This window comes from Paralichthys olivaceus, chromosome 11 (assembly GCF_024713975.1).
Source record: "Paralichthys olivaceus isolate ysfri-2021 chromosome 11, ASM2471397v2, whole genome shotgun sequence".
Classification (NCBI taxonomy): Eukaryota; Metazoa; Chordata; class Actinopteri; order Pleuronectiformes; family Paralichthyidae; genus Paralichthys; species Paralichthys olivaceus.
The window spans coordinates 3,212,411-3,233,939 of NC_091103.1; the positions used below are offsets into that span (position 1 = coordinate 3,212,411).

Sequence of the window (21,529 nt, forward strand, 5' to 3'; positions counted from 1 at the left end):
AGCTATCAGGCACTGGTGTCCTGTCACACTCCCACAGATTATATTTCCCTCTCAGCCTGAGACACATCCACACACCCGAGCCGTGTCCCGGTCCTCATCAGAACCTCAGTTTCAGCTCAAACTCACAGGATGAGACCTGCGACCCTGGCAGGCAACGCTCAGGGCGCAATGAACCGAGCATATTCGGTTCCTCCTCCAGTCGGAAGTGGGCGGAACTCAAGAGCATGAGGGAGACATGTGTGTGAGAGTGTGTGAGAGAGTGTGTGAGTGTGTGTGAGTGTGTGTGAGTGTGTGTAAGTGTGTGTTCGGTGCTAAATAAAGAAGAAGATGTCGACCACAGCTGAGTTTGACTGTGTCGTGATCGGGGCCGGGGTCCAGGGCTCGTTCACGGCCTATCAGCTGGCTCAGAACAACCAGAGGACTCTTCTGCTGGAGCAGGTGTGTCTCTCTCCGAGCTGTGTGCTGTCACGTTTGTCCACAAGCTCCAGTGAGTGAATGCAGACGAACGTCGTCAGCTGTGCAGACGTTGATTATGTGGCTCGTTGCCCGTGATCAACTGTGCAAACATGAATTTAACTAATCCTCAACTGTGCTTTCGGGCTAATTCTGATGAAATCTTATGACCAAGATTCAAACTTTTCTTTCTCACCTAATAATAATAATAATACTGAGAATAAGAAGAAGCAGTTGTTTTATTTGAGCTCTTTTAAAACTTTACCTAAGTTAAAAACTGTGAAAAGCTAATAAAAACAAATAAGTAGAAACATAAAATATCATTAACACAAATTGTATTATTATTATAATAATAGTTAATATTATCATTATTACTTTACATTTAAGTGGAACTGGTGTATTGTAAAGCATCACTTCTACAAAAGTGTATGAATTGAAAAAAGCACTAATGAGCAGAGACGAACACTGTATTTACTCGTGTGTGTGTGTGTGTGTGTATGTACAAAATACCTCAAGAACACATACACACATATGGGATTAACGTGTCTCCAGCAGATGATTCACTTGTGGAGGTGATCGATCAAAGGTCAAGGTCAACAAAAACATTTTCCAAGTAACAGAGAGACGAAAACGTATTTTGGTCAGAAACGTGTTCCCTGTTATACAATAAGACACCATGCATAGTTCAAAAGGGCTTTTCTGAGTCTTATCTTACCTAATGTCCTCTCTTGCCACGTGCAAAGCAGGGGTTCGCTTCAACTATCTACACCCTGCCATATTCTAAACTGTCCTGTCACAGTTTCATAATAAATCCCACAAAACATTTGACTCTTCTTCTCATGAGAACATAAGCGATTCCTGGATCCGCCTATTTACTCAGATCTGCTCCCAAATGTATTTGGGTCATCCAATCCATTGAGTAGTTTTTTAATACTGCTCTCAGTACTATGCTAAAACCTAGCCTCCTTGACGAAGGTAATTTTACTTTCTTCATGTACTCTATTTACTCTGTACTCTGTTCTAAACTGAAGTATCTCATGCATCCAGATCAAGGTATCCTCAGATGTTGTGTACAGAAGTAGGCAACTGGAAATACTCGTATTTCTAGTTCAGTTTCCCACAGATTGGGATTCTAGCAGTCCTCCGAGCACATGCACACAGCACGCTCTCATGCACACCTTGAAAGACGACAGGTACATAGACGGTGGGGGTGCTGTGCCAGCGTCTGCCTGCTGTGCGGGGGACAGCAAAAACTGATTTACTGTTTTTGTTTTTTTTTACTTTTCCCTGTGCTTCCAATGAGCAGTTTTACTACGACACACAGATCTGTTGTCAACGTGTTTGTGTGTGAGAGAGAAGTGTGCTTTATGTTTGTCCACCTTGACCTTGGACCAATCAAGAGCTGATCATCTGCAGCAAAAACTAGTTTTAGTAAAAAATCCATCCATGTGTTGCTATTTTGCACACACACACACACAGGTGCACAACAAACAGGTTCATAATCTCCACGGTTATTCTACTACATGTCATATTGCGTTCATCTTTTCCAGTTCGTCCTGCCCCACACCAGAGGGAGCTCCCATGGCCAGACCCGCATCATCCGCAAGGCCTACGAGCAGGACTTCTACACCCGCATGATGGAGGAGTGCTACGAGCTGTGGGCGCAGCTGGAGAGGGAGGCAGGCGTCAAACTGTACAGGTAAGCAGTCAGCAGAAACACGGAGACAGAAACCCATTAAACAGAACATAACAAAAGCTTCAGCGGAACGCGGAGATTTGTCACATTCAAGGTGCTATGTAAGCACAAGAGCCGCAACTCAATCCACAGGAGCCGTAAAATGCATGACTTTCTCATTACCTCCAGCGTCACTGAATCACCCTTTGACAGCTCCCATGCCTCTGAATGAAGGGCAGGGGCTCTTTCATCTCACTACACCTCTGATTCTCACTCGGCGAGCGGGGAGGTGTTTGTGTGTTTACAAATATGACAGTGGCATCAAACTGTGGCCATGCTTCCAGCAGCAATGTAACTTCCCTGGTCTTATTAACTCCGAGCAAACCGAATGTGTTCTTAGTGCCAGCCAAATAACATGGACTCATTATTCACGTCTCAGGGTAAGTGTCCATGAGACTGAGCCGTGCCCACATTATGTTCCCTAGAAAAACAGTGCACCTCCCTGTCCCCCTGCACCCAACCACCGCTCATGACTGATGGGTCCACATCTTAAAAGCCACCTGTGCCCTTGGGCTGGCAAAAAAAAAAAAAATGTCTGCATCACAATGAGAAATGTCTGGGCTGCTGTGAGTAATGCCTCCCACTTCTATTGCTGCCTCTGGGACAGATGGAGCCATCGAAACAGCCCCAGAGCGCCGCTAAAATACACCCAGCAGCCATTTTTATCTTCTCCACATACGTGACGGCATCTGGTGACAGCCGATCACCCGCTTTAATAGGCCAGACTCAATGAGGAATAATATTTACAATCTTACACATGCCTGCCTTGCTTTTCCTTCCTCTGTCACACTCTCGTACACACAAGCACACACGCACACGGTCGTAAAAAGAGACTAATGGATGGCTGAAGCCTTTAGTTTGGCGTGTCTGTGCCTTATGGCTACTGACAGATGTCGGGAGCAGCCCTCAGGAAACACTGCTGGCAGAGCGCAAGTCGGTCATCTATCAAGAATTACTAAATTAGACCCTATGTTTCACAACCTCTTAGTCTGAGAGATTCTGTGATCTGCTGTTTTACTGTTCACCGGACATTTGATGTGCAGTCAAATGTCACCATGAAGATTATTATAAAGGTTAATTCCCTTTCATTACAACTGGGCTCTTAGTTACGCTTCATATAAGGGCCATTGGAGGTAGAGAGAAAAAACAGCGGACCGGGACGGAAGCGGGATAAAGAAAAAAAAATCACAAATTTGGAAGGAAGGAATTCGAATGTCGTGAGATTATTAAGACATAAAGTTGAGATGAAAAACTCTTGAATTGTAAAAGGACTAATGACTTCAATGACTCTGAACAGACGTCAGTCACACTAAGAAACACGAACGCTCACAGAAGAATTAAAAGTGAACATCGCAGCCTCTCGTGTTTTTCATTGAAACCCAACAACACAAACAAAACAGACCATCATGTCTGCAGGCACGTAGCTCTGTGCTTTCTTTCTTTCTTTTTCCAAAAAGTAATACTTTCAGTCTGAACTCCACTAACCTCCAGGAGGAAAGTAACTATTTTTAAGATTACATCACTTTCTGTGATATTGTATTTATCAAAAGTTTGCAGTCTGACTTTCTGTGTCCGGCCTGATGTTGTTTTACGACTGATGTTTTTTTTACATAATGATAATAATGATCAATCTTAATAAAGGGGCCTTCACTTTTTTCTGGGCAGGTGAAAGGCTGCGTAAAGCCATCAGCTTTGGTTCAGGGGAGTCGTGAAGAGAAGCAGAGGCTTTTGATTTTGGTAGAGGTAACGCTCAGCCCAGTTACGTTGACACTCACAGAACATTATTCATGATAATTTAACGTGTTTTTGGCCCAAAGTCAAAGCAAGAGAGTTCAGATGGAGAATGGCATCCTGTACAGTGACATGAAGAGATCCACGAGAAAGAGGATGTCTCACTCTGTCATGGTTGTACATTGGTCTTTATGTAAAGTCTATGACAGTGGTGCTGCAGACTTCACAAACCGTACTTACTGACAACAGCGTGCAGCTGCACACACAATGGATAAGTTTCATTTAGGCCCGTCACCGAGTTACTTTCAGAATCAACGTTAATCGCTGACAGCGACGCTCAGCTACAAATGATCTGCAGCCGAATGTTGTCTACGTTGTGACCTGATACCAACGTTTGTGTCCGACACGTGGGAGACCAACGTGTTACAGTTTTACTAAAGTGACAGTAAAGCATACGTCCTTCATGCTCTGAGACCTGAACATCTATAACTCTCTCTCTGAACATTTCAGCTGGTGTGTCGGAGCAGAAGGCCGTCGTTTGTTTGTGTCTTCCTCTGTCTCTTGCACCAGCACCTCAGTGTCCTTCAGCTAATTTAATCAGTTTTTTTTCAAGGATGTATAGGAAGGTGGCTCCATGACGGCAATACTAACCAACAGCTCTATTAAAGACCATTTTTATTCCATTGCCAGTGTGAAGTCTACATGGTGAACTTAAAAACAGACAAAGGATGAATAACCTGAAAACTAAACCGAGTCTCTGTGTTGAAATATTTTAAACTCAAGGTTCCTTATTAGCCTTTAATAGAGCTTTCTACATGACTGATGAATGTTCTTCATCAGGTTTAATCAGACATACTTAAAATCTAATTAAAGCAATATGTGAAAAATCAGTAATTACATGATGACACATGAGCTTTTTATTGTACTCTGAATATAAGATATGGTTGAAAGCTCCTTAAGAGCTAGTAAGTGACCCTTGAGTTGTAATCAATTGTCACGTATACTGTTTACAAGATCAGAATGAAGCCAATACCTTTACTATTTCTTCAAATCATTTCCAAACTACCCCCCCCCCCAGGCTGAATATGTGCCCTGGATGCATCATCTGTTCGGATCAATGTCTGGGCTTTCACAACCTTTGTCCTCGTCTTCCCTGATTTTTAGACAAACAGGGCTCCTGGTGATGGGACCAGAGAACAGTGAGAATTACCAGCTGTTCAAGAGCACCCTGCAGAAAAACAAGGTTCCTATGGTGACCCTGACCCCTGACAACTTCAGCCAGCACATCCCCCACGTCAACCTGGCGGAGGGAGACGGAGCGGTGGTGGACGTCACTGCTGGAGTTCTCTACGCTGATCGTGCTCTTAAAACTGTACAGGTACGGTACTGATGTCAGTGACAGAGCATTGGGTGTGGGGGGACAGAATCAGAAATGAATAAAAGTGTTAGAACCTTATTTGATGTCAAAGTGCAACATGCTTTCTTTGCTATAGTTGAATTTCTATAGGATCAAATAACATCCTGATCCTGATCCTTTGTCTGAGCTCCCCTGGTCGAGGTGAATCACGTGATCCACATATGGGGATATGATGTGTTTCTGATCCCCCAATGCAAAGTCTTAGTTTTCCTTCAAATTGCTTTTATGACGTGATGCATCACTGGGACTGAAATCAAAACCGATCACGGAGTTGTGCGAAGTTAACGCCCCGCAAACAATCTGCGTCTTGATGAACCTGAACTGAACTGTAGATTTATTTTTTTCTCCTAATAGCAACATAATGCCTTTCAGAGCATGTGGAAGTGATGAAGTATAAAAGAAGCAAAACATTTTCTGATTTCATGTACAAGCACGACAAAGAAAACTGGGCTGAAAAATACCCAGACGTGGATAATTGCTTATATTTCATGCCCATTGCTTTAATCTAATAATAGCTCATAGCAGGAGTATCTTCAGCGATACATTCACATTACTGTATCCCGTCAGCAGCGACTGAAAGAGCACTGGAGGAGAACAGAGTCCTCTGTGGCTGTCAGGTCAAGCACGGAACACTTCTTTGTTGTTTCAGCGAGGTGCCACATTCAATTGACTGGACAGATGTTCAGGCGCTTCTCCGTGGAGCAGCTGTCAATTATAAATTAGAGCTTGTTGTGATAGACATGTATTAGATTAGCAGATCATTGCTTTGTGCTCTTTCGTGCCATGGCTCGTTAATAGCCTCTTGCCTTTAATATTATGTCTTAATGAAAGTCGCAATTGATTTGCCTTTTTCCATTAGCCCAGGGTTTGTTAATGTCTTCTGCCTGTCCGTCTGTTTTCATGGCTCCATCATGGACACAGCCAGTGGTCGGAGGCTTTAAGATTTTGGGTCGTCTGAGCGTCAGTACATCCCATTCTTTGTGAACGCGATATCTCAAAACTGCCTGAGGCGAATTTCTTCAAATTTGGTACAAACAGTCACTTGGACTCAACGAGGAGATGATTGGATTTTGGTCGTCAAAAGTCGAGGTCGACCTGGCCTCACTAAATATGTTTAGGGTTTTTTTTTTTTGTAAACATCACATCTTAAGATCAGCTCGAGGAAACAAACATTCACTTGGACCAAATACTGAATAAACGTCGGTGGTCAGAGGTAAATGTCATGGTGACCTTGTATGAATCTGGAAAAAAGACAAACACTGCATTGGTTAGTGGAGGCTTACAACCCCAGTGCGGTTTTTCTATTATCTCTTTGAAATCAAATTCAGGTCCGGCTCTAGTGTGTTTTACTTTATCTAAATTCTGTTAATATTTCAAACCGGTTTGAAGTCTTTGTCAAGTACATGCTCACATGTTACGCTGAGTGAGTACATCAAGGTTTCTGTCTCTCTCACTGGGGAAATCAGGTTTCTGTAATCCCCTGCTCAAACCACACAACAGAGTAAAACAGTGCTCATGTTACTTTCATCTGCCCGAGACAAATACACATTACTGTGTACATCACTGATATTATCTGACGGTATATGGATGTCTGTTGTTGTTGTTTGTTGCTGTTAGTATATAAGACTGCTTATTGCAGTTTTCATAATGACATTTCTCCCTCTGGAGCTACGTTATGATTGAAATAATATAATTGGACCTACTGCAAAACAGTTGGCAGAATAATTGGCACATCTAAGAATAAAGAAAATAGGAACTTTAGGGAACTGTGCCATTCAAAATTAATCCAGCGACTGTCGTTTCTCTGTTGTATGTGGAGTGAAATACACACAGGTTACTGAACATATTGTTTTGTTGTGTAAATGCACCACTCTGTCGCAAGTCATACATTTTATATTTTAAAATATCCACATATCATACCTATTTGAATAAATGCATTCAGTGAGCACTTTATTAGGTACACAGTAGTAATACATGGTACTTCCCCTCCGTGCCTTTAGTTCTTCATGTCGCTGATCCCACAAGATGTTCCACAAGAAATATTCCCTCTGAGATTTGGCTCCATGTTGACACGACTGCATCGCATCATCTCTGCAGAGTTGTCAGATGCACATTGAAGCTGCCACTCTCCTGTTCCACCACATCACAAAGGGTTTTCATTCTCTTCTGCCCTCTCTCAACAACTTGGTGTTTCCGTCCACAGATCTGCTGCTGACTGGGAGTTTCTGTTTTGGCTCCATTCTGCGGAAAAACACTAGAAACTGTTGTTCTGATGTTTGACATGAACCTTAACGCAAGCTTTTGACCTGTATATGTAGGATTTACACTCCTCCCACATGACCATTGGATCGTTTCAAGCTGTCCCTAATAAAGTGCCTAGTGAGTGCACAATATATTGTAATTTGTTTATCTGCACTAAGTACATGTCCAGCTGATAACCATCATCAGCTGGACATGTACTCTGGACATTATCTGCTGATAGTAGTATGACAGGTAGTTAAAGAGGACAGCCCTGTGAAGGACATGTTGAAGGTGACGGAGACAAAGACAAGGGCAGATAGTATCAGACCAGGTCATATGCAATTTTAAAAAGATTACCTCAGTCATTAGATTTTAATTTTGTTATTTAATTCTTTAGAAAATAGGGTGATTAAGAAGTGATTATTGATTCATCCATACCATTGTGTTTGAAGGATTTAATAACATAAAGTTCCGTCTGTTTCTTGTCCCAGGGGCAGTTTCAGAAGTTGGGTGGAATCATAAGAGACAAAGAGAAGGTCACAGACATCGAGCCTGGTCCTGTCGTCACCGTGTCGACCACTGCTGGAGTTTATCGAGCCAAGAGTGTGGTGATCACCGCTGGACCCTGGGCTAATAGACTCCTGGCCCACACTGGCTTACAGCTGCCACTAGAGGTACTCACATTGTTCACTGCATAATACGCAACACTTTAAACACAGGGTGAACTTATCATACATATATTAAGTGATACCAAAAACTAGGTTTTATAGGTACGTCGTTAGAATACAGTCCACTGTACAACATCTACAAAACACTGTGGGTTTTCAAGTGGATGCATGATCCGTAACTCAACCTAAATAGTTCATTATTATATCAAACCTACGTTTTCTGAAATGTTAGGAGTGACACAAGCTATAAACTATTAAATATATTCATCAGCAGCAGCTTCCTCCTCTGCTCATTGCTGAACAGGTTGGCCAACAATCGTTGTATTACCTGAACACTGATTTCCCAAGTTTCAACACAGTTATAAACTGTTTGCTCAGTGGGAATAAACCAATCAAAGCACACACTCGTGTGCAAGGTGAGATGCACAAACAATTGGCCACATTCTTGAAAAAGATATCAGCTCGACACAGAAGTAGAAAAAACACCTGAAACGATGTCTTCTGGTGATTACTTTTACTTTTACTGCAAAAATGAAACTGACTATGTTTAATATGGACATCTGACTCTGTAAAGGTAAAAGGTGCCTCCCCAAGTGACAAAGGCACTAACGACATTATCGCAGCTCACACACCAGCTTGACTGGTTTTGCACGAGTCAACATTAAACCCTCAACTGAGGATCGTCACAGTATTTACAAAACCAATGTGCCGGTAATCACAAATCAAAATATATATTATATTCTCTATTTGCAATAAAGAAATCTGATCAATAAACTTAGAAAAACAATTGATTTAAAAAATAAATTTGGAACCATCTAATTAGAATTAATTGCCTATTCTTGTTATCATCGTAAACGTCCGTTAATGTTTGCCAGAACAGTAAAGTCCCAACATTTGGATTCAGCCACAGTCAGCAAGGCAGTTTTTTTTATTATTATTATTTTTTTCCATCTTGCAATTTGCCATATTCTGAAAAGAGAAAGTGATGGGAAAACAAGCAGACAGCTGTTAGAGTGGAGAGCTGGAGTTGATATTGGAATTGCATTATTCAGGCTCACAGCAAGCTGGGGGGGGGGGTCTGGGGAATGCCATGCCTGAGTGAACTGGTAGAAAAGCACAGGCTGCGAGTTCATTGGCTCGCCAGAGTACTACTGTCAGAATTTTTATGGTCCCTGGGAGTGAGTGCACGGCCGACTAGTTCATTACACTGAAAGCTCCTGAACAATGTGTCCGTATTATTGCCACCTTCAGATGGACGTCATTTGTAAAACCGTGTGTACATTTCATTAAATCCTAATTCTCGCCTCACTGCCGCAGAGCTGCTTTTGTAATCGCACCTTTTATCGGTGAGAAGAGAAGACGCCGATGAGGGGGGCGGAGTGTAGGTGGTGTTTTGAATGTTTGTATTTCAAGGTTTAACCAGTGTGGAGTTGTAATGCTTATTATTAGAGCTGCTTGTTTTGTCCCAGTGTGTATCCATTCAGGTTTAACTAGTCAAGTGTTGATCAGTTGTGCAGCAAATGAGTATTAAATACCAATTAATAATTAAAACATCATGATGCCAGAACAAATTCTGTATGTGTCGTGTACATGTGGAAACTTTACGTGTGTTATGGTTTAAGAAAAACTTGTAAAAATGTTTTTCAGACCAGTCAAAGGTAATTTGAAATGTTTTTGTAAATCTTCATGTATCAACAATATTGTGAATACAATATATATTTAATACATATCCATACGATGGGATACACTCTGGTCTGTATTTGTGAAGTAACAACCAGGCGTAAGTAACGGTCTCTCCTGCTTTCTCTTCTATAGGTGGTGAAGATCAACGTGTGCTACTGGAAGGAAAAGGTTCCGGGATCATATGCGGCGAAGCAGCGTTTTCCCTGCTTCTTGCTGACCGAGTGTGAGGAGGCCAAAGAACACATCTATGGCCTCCCCTCCAACGAGTACCCGGGCCTGATGAAGGTAAGAGGAACTCTGGATACAGACACCCCAGTGTGAGTGGACATGAATATTGAATATTTATTTTTCATGTGATTTAATCTGTTGGATTTTCGGGGTCTGTCTGTGGCGTCATTACTCAGCATTAGTGCTGTGTGAGCACTGAGGCAAACACAGCATTAAACAACGGGACGTGCACCCACTGCATCCAATGATAGGACTTATTATAGAGTAACAAAGCTTCTACTTTTTATAAATAACCATTGATCTTGATTTTAAACACACACAAACACACAATGTATACACACACTAAATAACTTCAACTCAAAAGTGACCTGAATTATTTTCAGTGTTTAGTCATCGTTGACTTCTGGCAGCGGTAGAAATTTCTTATCAGCTCTGCTGCGAGGTTTTTCCTCATTCTTCTCCACGGAGCAGTTTAAGCTCTGTTGAGCTTGGTTGATCAGGGATTTTGTGAGCGAGCATCCTTTGTTAATTTCAGCCCCAAAGTTGTGATTGGCTTCAGACTGAGTCTGACTGTGACTCTGCAGGACTTAAACACGGTTGTTTCGCAGCCATGACTTGAGGCTCGTGCTGATCGTCTCGCTGTTGAACAAATTGTCTCTAAAGAAGCAGGTTTCCTGTAGACCGCAGTGATCCGTGTTTTTTTTAAATTTGCAATAGATTCAGATCACTTCATGGAGGGTCCAGTGTCAGAAAATACACAGGGATGAATGTTTCACTGCATTATATATTACACATCTTCTATCTCCTAGTTCCAGAAATCTGTTTGTCTGAATGTGGCTCGCACATCTCGAGTCTTTATCGACTTCGTACTAACGTAAAGGGCTCAAGGAAACTGCAGTGTGTAGTTAAAACCTTTGAATTAACTATACCAGCGCTCTGTAGCAGCAGTGGGATGGCTGGAGTGACGTTCATATGTAAAACTGCCTTTCCCAACCTCACAGGCGCGTTCACAACAACAACAACAACAACAACTGATTGTCCAGTTCAGGGTTCTGTGGACTGAGTGTTCACGGTTGTGATGTTGGTGAATGTTGCTGTCACATGGAACACTTGCTCCCCGCTCTAAAACTAAAACCACAGCTGCAGACTCCACTGTAAAATACAATATGTCCACCCCAAAGTCAGATTAGTTACAAGAGCTGCGCCTGGTTCGATGGCACATGTCTATTTGGGGCATGATGGGTAACCAGCAGGAGCTCGCAGCCTAATAGCATACCACATGCATAGAAGAGGGGGGGGGGGCACAGATGGTGATGCCACGTCGTATTATTCACTGGGAGACACAGACGCCAAAGATACTGTATGCCCAGTATTGGGCCCATTTAACATAATTTGAAAGAAAATGAAGCAGAGAAGAATACTGTAATTACTCACAGTGTGTGTGTGTGTGTGTGTGTGTGTGTGTGTGTGTGTGTGTGTAAACCGGAGAACCTGTCATGCCTCAGCTCCCATGCTGTGCCTCTTGTCTCTGGGTTTGACTGTGTGCAGTGTGTCAGAGCACATGAAAGCAGCTGTGAGAGTTCGGCCCGTGTGTAACTCCTCACCCTCAGTTACCTTTGAAGCTGGTGACAGGGGCTGAGGTAAATAATGCAGTCATGTGAATGATAAGACATTTCTGACTTCACCTCTGACGAAACTTCACCTGATTATTTTCTAAAACATTCCCCTCCACTGATGCATCAACTGAACGGACCTCGACCCGCACACTGGGCCGACTTTTATAATTTAAAGAACGTCGTCTGTGTCGAAACACTTCGAATATTAGACACACACACATGTATGTATGTATGTATACATGAAGAAATCACAAAGAAGACAGAAAATTGAATCATGCAAAGTTTTAAAAAATGCTTTTCTTTTTCCCCTCTGTCTCTGACTCCCACATGACTATAGACGAGACTTAAAGCTTATATCGTCCTCTCCGCTCTGTCTCTGCACAGATGCTGCACCTGCTGCTTAGAACAGGTGACGGAGGTGGCAGTGAATATCAAGGCTTACACAAACACTATAGATAACTGAATTCATAAATGCAGAGTGTTTGTTGTAAGTAAATATAGGCATGCAAAAGCATTCAACTATAGAAATTCTGCAAATGCCAGTACACAGCACAGACCTCATAACACGTGGTTTATAAATGATATTGATGTTGTCATCCTTTGTGTAGATATGTTACCATATGGGCAGCGAAACAGACCCAGACCAGAGAGACAAGCAGACAGACAGGTCTGATATTGACATCCTCCAGCACTACATTGCCCGCTGTTTGCCTGGCCTGCTCCCTGAACCTGCAGTGGTGGAGAGCTGCATGTATACGGTGAGTGAGAATCAACACGTGAGCCCATAGTGATCTGATCCACCCGATCCATCAGAGTGTCTGAGCTGGGATGATAAACTGCGAACGCATCCCTGAGCGACTTGCAGAACTCCAGACCTTGTTGTGTTGCTCGTGAAACAGCCGGCAACAAGACTGCAAATCTTCAACAACACAGTTAATCATGAGTTCAAGTTTATTCCTGAGCAGTTAATTAATATAAAAATAAAAGCTCTGTTATTCAGCTTTATATGAAGCACGACAAAATGACTTTTGCGGAATTAGTTGGTTAGATGTGAAAGTGTCAGTGTGTGTGTGTGTGTGTGTGGCCGCTCTACCCTCCAGCAACACAGCGAGCTGCTCTTACCAACGATCACACACTGAGGCTGGAGGAGGAAAACATAATTTCTGTGACCTTGTCCAATGCCAGTGAAAATCCCGACAGTCACGCTCTTTTCTCTCTTAACAGCGAGTGAGGTGTTCCATCACCAGTGATTGTCCAGACAGGACAGGGAGTCAAATGACTCGTGTCTGTGAAGTTCTGATAAAATGTTGCGTTCTGTCGGAGGTCGTTGTGTTATTCTACATCGGACTCTTTCATGCCGTTAAACACATTCTACACATCGAGCACGGAGACACAAAGACAGATACAGCTCTAAAGGCCACACGGCCATATGGAGAGAGAGAGAGAGAGTGTGTGTGTGTCCCTGTCAAACAGTTCCAAGGACACTCTGCTCAGTTCACTATTCATGTCTCCATATAGCGGAATGAAGAGACAGGAGAAAGACGGCTGTGGCACAAATAGCTGCATTACTGAACAAGAGCATCAACACACAGAGTCTGTGAGCTCCTGCTGCAGTTGTGAACCGGATCAAAGCTGGTCTGAGTGTGTCCGGATGATCATTTGAATGTTCGACCATCAATGCTGGCTCTTCCTGTTTTGTTGTTTTTGCAGCTGACGCCCGATCGTCACTTTGTGCTGGACTGCCACCCCACCTACAGTAACATTGTGATCGGAGCAGGATTCTCAGGTACAACACAATCAAAGTGTGTGCGTGTGTGCGTGTGCTAAAACTAAGACCTTTCCACAGTGCTACTGGTTCAGTGAGGCTTCACTGGGGTCTAGTGGTGCTTTGCCCTAAATTATAACGCTCCTTGTGGTACACCACATGAAACAACATCATTTTAACTTACGACATCAACCACATCAGATAAAAGGTCCAAAAATCTCATTGTAAGTCGACTGTACAGGACGATTGGTCATTCTGGAGCCAACTCAAATATTTGTTTGGGAAACTATGAAGCAGGGAAATGTGGTAAATGACAGTATATCAAACAAGGAAGGGAGATTTTAAATGACTTCAAATAGAGGTGAGGTCTTAATTTAGTGGTTTAGGGTGTGACATGTGAAATCCAATGTTCTTGATGGGACTAAAGAAGATTGGAGAGCTAAGGGTAGTTGAATGTGAATGTGTTTCCTGTATTTAAATAAATCCTTGAGTCTGTGAGCGCTTTTGAAATAATCTCTGAAAAGTACATTCTTAGTAGTTGCAGCTTTGTCAACAGGCTGGTATTTGGACAGGCAGTGTCTACAATGGCAGAGTTTTCAGTTTCTGGAGGCTTTAGGTGCTGTGGTGGAAGACGTGTGTCTGATACTGTGAGTGAAACTATGAAAATATGCATCTTCTCTTAAATTCGGAACATTATCGTGAAATTATATATAAAAAAAAAAAACACAAAAAAGGCTTGTTCGAAGCGAGTGCCACGTCCTGAACGAACCCTTCACATTAGTGATTCTGGTACATTCGTGGTAAAAACAGTAAATCGATTCGAACTGCAAATCTCTCACCCGCAATAGCGACTTGCCTTAACCAGAGTTCGGCTGCTCAACAAAACCTTTGTTTCCTTGTGTGTTTGTCGACAGCTCAGCGTCCCAGTGGCCGCTAGCTGACTCTTACAGTTACTGTAGCAAGTCGATTCCTCTCTCACTCATTCCTCTCACTTAATTATTTTCTCTGACATTTAACATTTTCCAGACCTCAGTCTTTCTGAGCTCATCGTCTGTGACAGCCTTCCTCGTGGCTGTTTGACAGATTGTGTCCCCGGTTCATTCCTGCAGTAAATGCAGAGGGAGACACAAAGAACTTGTTTCCACTAGTTGTGAACTTACAGAACATTCTCCATCAGCCCTTAGAATAACTCCCGCGTGTTAAAACAGAACTAACTTCACACTTAAAGGCCGATTCACCAGAGATAGTGTTTTTTTCGGTCTAAATGTGTCCGTACTTAATCCCGTCCTTTTAAATAGTTTTTTCTACTGATTCCGTTTAGGTTTTGAGCAGAACTTCTTAAGTGCTGCTGCTTTCTTACAACCAATAATCTGTAAAAATAAGAAAGTTATGTCTGTATCTGTGTTGATCGCTGCGTGATCTTCAAATTGCTTTTAAATTGTTTTTTGCTCAGTCTTGTAAAGCACCTTGTAACTGTGTTTTGAAAGGTGCTATATAAATTAAGTTTTTCCACTCTCGCTCTGCTCTTCTTCACTCTTGCCGAACAGAACCAGCGACAAGGTTGAATGAGAGCTGAGGTTTGACCTTGGGTTTCCTTATCTGAAAGAGGGAGCTTTGTGTACAGATGGTATTGTGCACTGAGCAGCTGCTCTGTGCCTCGACCAGACGAGGAAAGAAGCAGGGTGATGGTAAAAACATCACAGAGCTGTCCTGCAGTGGAAAGCGTATTATGAGCACACAAAGGGAAGTTGAAGGTAAAGAAAAATGGGCGATTGTTGAATTCTATGAGAGGGTGAGGTCACCAGGTTTTAACCATGATTCAGTCAGAGAAACAAAGTGAAAATAAAATCAAGTTATCTGTCACAGTCAGACCTGATATTTAAAAGTGCCATCTTTCTGTAACGTGCTGCCTGGGACTCAAAAGTGCCGAATAGTTTTCTTATCACAGGTTCTTGATGTGTGGATCAGGTTATCTGAATTGGCAGCAGTGGGTAATTCGAAGCTCCTCTGGGGAAAAAAAAAAGAGCCGGTGGAGCATCCAGCAGTCATTAACACAGGTATGCTGAGCAGGATGGGGTAAGCTGGGGTACGGAGGTGTAGCCCAGCCCCCTCGGAGAAATGAATCTGAGTGGAACTAATAGTCAAAGGGCTTGGGCTCAGGGGACATCATTTAGTGATGCACTGGTGATTTTGCTTAAGGCTATTAAATCCGCAAAAACAGGATCACTGATAGCTTCCATGACCCAGGCTGAAAGTGGGTGGAGAGGTTTCTTCTCTCCTAGAATGAGTAAAAGTTCACATAGATGAAAATAGATAGATGTTCAAGCTCAGTAATCAGGAGAACATTTAAGCTTCCGTGCGCCTTAGGAAGAAGATAAACACACAGAATATTAAAACTAACTAATCTAACTTCTTCGTCGGCAGCTCCAGCAGGAAATGTTGTTTGTCCCGATGTGGACAAGAACATTGTGTTTTTATAATTTAAGAAATATAGCCACGGTTAAGTCTTCTCTCTCATGTACAGACCTGGATAAATTCACTCCCTTATTTCCTCTCGCCTCGACTACTGTAACTCCCTTTATAGTGGTTCCTCAGAAATCAACCCAGCATCTACAGTAACGGCCTGATCCACAGATTGCACGTTTGGTTGGTGGGCGTCTTGCAGGTGATCTACCTAAAATAATTGTGCAAACATGGTAGTGGCAGTAGTATTTAAATGAGTGTTTTGCGTGCGTGACTGGTTTCCGCCACGAAGCATTACAGAGCGCAGGGTGACCGCAAAAATGTAATGCCATGGAATTGGAGGTGTTAGTGTAAGAAGCAAACAAACATGTTGTTGAGCTACAGCAAAGAAATATTTATATAACTCAAAGAAACACGATACGCAGGAAAGTAAATGCTGTGGCAGAAAACAAACACCCAGTGAAATGGCATGGCAGGACATGAAGAAGAAATAGTTCAGGATGAAACCTCCGCCACTGAAACAGTGGTGGAAGAGATGCCTCGGACCAATGTCGGGCCGGAGGTGAGAGCTGTGTCTTCTGTGGCACGAGCGCTCAGGTGCGCTGCATCTGGTGTGACGATGGCTGTTATTATGCTGACAAGATTATTTTTGCTTCTGTCAATTCAAACATGCTAACACAAGCAGAAAAAAAAAACCCTCTCTTCTTCCACGATGCCTGCAGCCATCTGTGTACAACGCTGTGCTGATTAGCATGAACCTTTCAATTTCATTATTTCCAGGCTTTGTGAATCACATTGCGTGTGCTAAATTAAAGTATTTGTATCTACTCCTCCACCGATATTGCAAAGTCATCAAGGCAAGTAACAGTAAAAACTGAACAGTAGAAAATAACCACTAGTGATATAATCAATAAAAGAACTCCTAACATTCAAAGAGGCAGAATCAGTTTTGACTTTTGTTCAAAATCCAAACAAGGTATTATTTCATCCAACAGAGAAAAACATCACTCAGAAAACCCAGCAACATTTCAGTGTGATACAAAGAAGTGGACAAACTAGTGAGCACAGCTGTCGTCCCTGTGCTGCAGTGAGGTAAAGAAAACGAAAGTGACCAACAACACGTTTCAAAGAAGATGAGAAGCAACTGACACAGTAAGTAAGTCACTGTGAAAGGAAACATGTTCATCTTCAATCCGTCCTCCGGTTGTTGAGATATTTTAATCTGAACCATCGTGTCATAAAAATCGATCAAACTCAGTCTCATAGACCCGTGAGGGACGCTGGTGTTTCTGAACACGACCGTTACAGATAGGAGCAGGTGGCTCATGCAGGGAGATGATAACGTATGTGGAGCACTTCTCAAGGGGGAAAACCCATGAATCTGAAAGTCCTGAATCTGAACAGCTAATGCAGGGAGGCTAAACTAGCTTAGCTCACAAGGTAAGGGAAGGTAGCGCCCAGCAGCCCTCCCCTGAGAGGGAAGATGAATCCAGGCCGTGCAGCACGAAGGAGCACGAGACGTCCGCGTCTACAGGGAGACAGGAAACAGTGACGCCGTGTTCCCACTGGGGACCCGACCGGAACACCAGAACACCACAAACAGGAGGAGGGTGTTTGGTTGAGTCAGCTGCCTCCATCATCCACAATCTATGATCCACCATCATGATCTACACACTATGTTTATAGAGCACAAAAAAGTTAAAACACTTCTTCAGAGACAAAAGTGACAAGATGGATGGATGATGAATAGTCGGATGGATGGATGATGGATGGGTGATGGATGGAACAAGCAGACGATGTGAGCAATTTGAAGATCAACTCAAACTATAAAACAGAAAATCAAAGTTTTTAGATATCTTAGGAAAACTACAGACCTCTTGATCTGGGTAAAGGGGATTAATCCTTGATTAATGAGATTTTAATATTCCTGAGTGGTTCAGGAAACAGGGTCTTACAAATGAAAAACAATTTTTAATTTGATCACAAGTGGCCATGGTACAATCTGTGTAATACCCTTCAAATCTGCACTTTTCATTATTGAGTCCGGGGAGGAAACCTGAGCATCCACATCATACATAGAAATCCTGGGATGTACAATATACGCCACACACACACACACAATATTCCTTCTGCCATGAACAGGACAGTCAAAGTCATCACTTTGCTTTTCTGTTCACACTACACAGCCTATTGTCTTGTGATCAGGAGTCACCGTTATCACAGTGCTATCACAGAGCGGCAGAATATCCACAGGCTCCAGTTGGACACACCAGGCCTTCCAAATATTCAAGGGACATAGATCTTTAACTTTTAATTAGTTCTCGTCCATTGTTAAAGGTGGACGAGCACCTCTCCTCTCCTACAATTACCTGCAGTGTGTCCTGGCACTCTTCCATCCCGTCATGTCCTTTACTTAATTATGTCTGAAATTAATAACTCACTCACAATTCTCTACTTGCTGCGGAGCCGGATAACAGAAGTAGAAGTGTGAAGACAACACGATACGAATGAATTGCATACTAATGATTTTGGTTTCTGGGGCCTTCGGGGGGGGGAAGTGAATGTTGTGTGAGCCGGTTTTCACACCAAACGAAACATGAGCAACGTGAAGCCATTTTGTTCAGCGGAGGCGGCTGTGTCGCCATAGTGATTTGGACTGGCCAGATTTGTTTTTGACCAGGAGATTTTTTTCTGTATCACGGCAAAGATGGGTGAGGCTGACATTGAGAATGAATGAATGGGTTGACCTCCTGGGGAGCATGATCATGCTGAATAAATTCAAAGGTAATTTGTTTGGCTGGAGGATGGGCAGTGGGCCTCGCTGGACGACGGACGGCTGTGGAGCGGCTCGGTTTTAGTTTCCTCGCCCATGTTCGCAGAGTAAACAGTGAAACTGAGGTTTCAGTTTTAATACTTGATCTTCAAGGTCACAATGACAGCGTGCTCCTGTTTACCAAGTATGTCAAAGATGTCGACTGCAGTTATAAAAAAACACAGAACAGCTGAGGGCTGTGCAAATGTGGATAATTCTTTAAATGCAGAAAGAGAGATGTTAATTTACTTCATGAAAACACAACTGAACACCTAACAGTGTGGAATTCGTCCTCTGCGTATCCCTCCAATAGTAAACAATCATTCACTGGTAAATACAGAAATCTAAATGTCTGTGTACGTTGAGTGTGTTGGTTTCCGACGTGTGTTCAAATATTATCTGAACCGTGCTCATTCTCCAGCTTCTCAGCAGCGGTAGCAAAGAAGCTCAGAGCCACACTGGAGAAGTTCACAGGGCTTATCCATAATACAGAAAAAAAAAAAAGTGTGTTGCCTTCCTCCCCCTCCTTCACAATGTGCATTTGTCATCAAAGCCCAACACAAGTGCTTTAAAGCAAGTGCTGGGGGGTTGCCATGGCTACAAAGTCACCCTGTGGGTTCGGCCATCTATTGAGGTTTTCCATTCTCCTTCTCTGGTGAGATGAGAATTCACGTGGCCAAACTGTCAGAGCCAAGCTTTTATGACTTCAAAGCCAGACAGGATCCAGGGGAGCTCAGAGACCTTTTGTCAGATGGCACTGAGCTGCATTCCTCAAGCACCGCTGACATTCACATTTTCCCTCTCAGACCTTAGCAACAGGCAAAGTCAGGCTGCTGCATTTTGAAAAAAAAAAAAAAAAAAAGAGATGCTGTCTCATCTCGGTCCCTGGGCTTGAGCACATGAAACCATTATGCAGAGAAAGGACAAATCATCCTTATTTAGATTTTGGTCCCTGTTCACTAAAGTGAATAGATGCTCAGTGACAGGCATCGCAACAGCGTTTTCTTTTCTTTTATTCATTCATTCACGTGGGGCTTGTATCCATCGCTTGACTCAGACAAAGGCCCAGAGATGTAGATTATTTATAGGCTCCCGACAAGGTGCTGGGCAGAGTCCTGCTAACATTAATGCAGTAATTCATCGGACATGGTTTGATGACCTATTGTACTGTACACACTCACACCCATCATCGTGACTTCTCTTTTCCAGGACATGGCTTCAAGTTTGGACCAATCATCGGCAAGCTCCTGTGTGAACTCAGCCTGGGAAAAGTGTCCTCCTATGACCTTTCACCTTTCCGAATCAGACGCTTCGAAGGAAAGACCAAATCAGCTTTGTAGAGCCGTGGCTGCAGCATCAAAATGTCATCGAGGTGACTCACAACTGCACGGTCTTTACAAATGTTAGCTTACATACACAAATACACAAAGTAAGGTCCAAGTGTCTGCACGAGGAGCTGCAGAGCTTGCACATCAAGCGTAGACGGATCATCGCTATTGTTTTTAACACTCTGCAGTTTTGTGATATGCTCGGTGCACGGTGCTATATGACACCCAGCTCCCATTGTACAGACTTGCTTTTGAATGGATGACATGAGAACGTGTAGAAGAAGTCTAGTTGTTCTCCGAAAGCAACAAGAACGATGTTTAATTTACCAGCTAACACTAACGCTGCCTCGATTTTAAACTGGAAGATTGGAAAAATTTGTCGTGCAATTGTAAAATCACCCATTTGAGACATTTGGATGGTAATAAAAAAGCTATATTCTTATTGTCCTGTATGATTTTATGCGTTCGGAAATTACCCTCTCACTTCCCAGAATTCACCACTTTGCTAACTGAGGAGATGGTTAAAAAGACATAAGCCATCAAGCCATTAGTCTATGAATCAGAGGTGGCCTATTGCCTGGATCCATTCCTCCATGTGCTGGTAAACATTTAAATCACTAATCAGTCGGGCCTATTACAATGGATGCCAACCAGGGCCATCAGCAGGAATGGGAAAATTATGCAGCGGAATGGCTGAGATCAGTGAACCATTTGCTCCCTCGCCTCGAAGTGACTTCAGATGGATTAGAAAGGACCATTATGCAAATTGCAAGATTTTTAAAATACATTAAACATGCTAATGCAAATATTCAGCCACCAATAATCATCATGCAGCTCTAACTACAACGCCTGTGGAACAATGTCCAGCTCCCAAAAACCCACTAAACTCTGAATAAATAATAAATTATAGCTTTTTTTCTGCTGCACATGAAAAAAAGTGTAATACAAAGTGTTGGCCAGGTGATTAGAACTCTTAATTCAGGTGCATTGTTGTTAATCAAGTTCACTTACAAGAAGAGGAATCCTTTTTTTATCCAATTATGTTTATACAGCAAGTTTGACACTTTGGGTTTCAGGGTACAGACGGAATGTTATGAAATGTTTGGTGGAAATACTGTAGTCACCATGGCTCCAGAAGCAGAAGGTTTTAACGATAAGTGTCCTTTAATTCAGACAAAGTTCTTTACAGAGAACTAACAAAATCCAAATAACCAGTGAAACTCAAAAGGTGCTCACAGCAAAAACAAGGAAGACGCTAGAAAACTCACTTGAGGGAAGAGACGCGACGACAACGACCTGACGAAGACCAAGGGACGCACAGAGACTTAGATCCAAACTGAACTGGGACAAACTAGAGACACGTGGCAGGGGACAAACAGGTGACGCTAA

The 21,529-nt window shown here is 42.8% G+C and overlaps 1 protein-coding gene and 1 long non-coding RNA gene across 3 annotated transcripts in view; one reads left to right on the plus strand and one right to left on the minus strand.

The window, feature by feature from the left end:
* The window catches only part of LOC138412046 (uncharacterized), a 29,944-nt gene extending 8,415 nt beyond the window's left edge, over nucleotides 1–21,529 (minus strand). Inside the window, exons 1-2 of one of the 2 annotated variants that reach the window (XR_011244568.1) lie at nucleotides 21,409–21,529; nucleotides 7,260–7,577 (exon numbers count right to left, since the gene is read on the minus strand). This is a non-coding gene — a long non-coding RNA (uncharacterized lncRNA). Of the gene's footprint in view, nucleotides 1–7,259; nucleotides 7,578–21,408 lie in introns of those variants that run through there. The other variant, XR_011244569.1, reaches the window with a different exon arrangement.
* pipox (pipecolic acid oxidase) lies at nucleotides 203–20,582 on the plus strand. The gene is made up of 8 exons (XM_069534624.1): nucleotides 203–438; nucleotides 2,004–2,152; nucleotides 5,084–5,297; nucleotides 8,069–8,251; nucleotides 10,061–10,213; nucleotides 12,381–12,530; nucleotides 13,483–13,558; nucleotides 20,022–20,582. Exons 1-8 carry the CDS (start codon nucleotides 328–330, stop codon nucleotides 20,150–20,152), a joined length of 1,167 nt encoding a protein of 388 aa, XP_069390725.1. The 5' UTR covers nucleotides 203–327; the 3' UTR covers nucleotides 20,153–20,582.

Bases quoted from the DNA above. Each gene is read 5' to 3' on its own strand.
- pipox (XM_069534624.1), top strand. From the start codon at position 328: ATGTCGACCACAGCTGAGTTTGACTGTGTCGTGATCGGGGCCGGGGTC. The intron at 2,153-5,083 runs GTAAGCAGTCAG...CCTGATTTTTAG, and splicing joins GCAGGCGTCAAACTGTACAG to ACAAACAGGGCTCCTGGTGA. The intron at 8,252-10,060 runs GTACTCACATTG...TCTCTTCTATAG, and splicing joins GCTTACAGCTGCCACTAGAG to GTGGTGAAGATCAACGTGTG.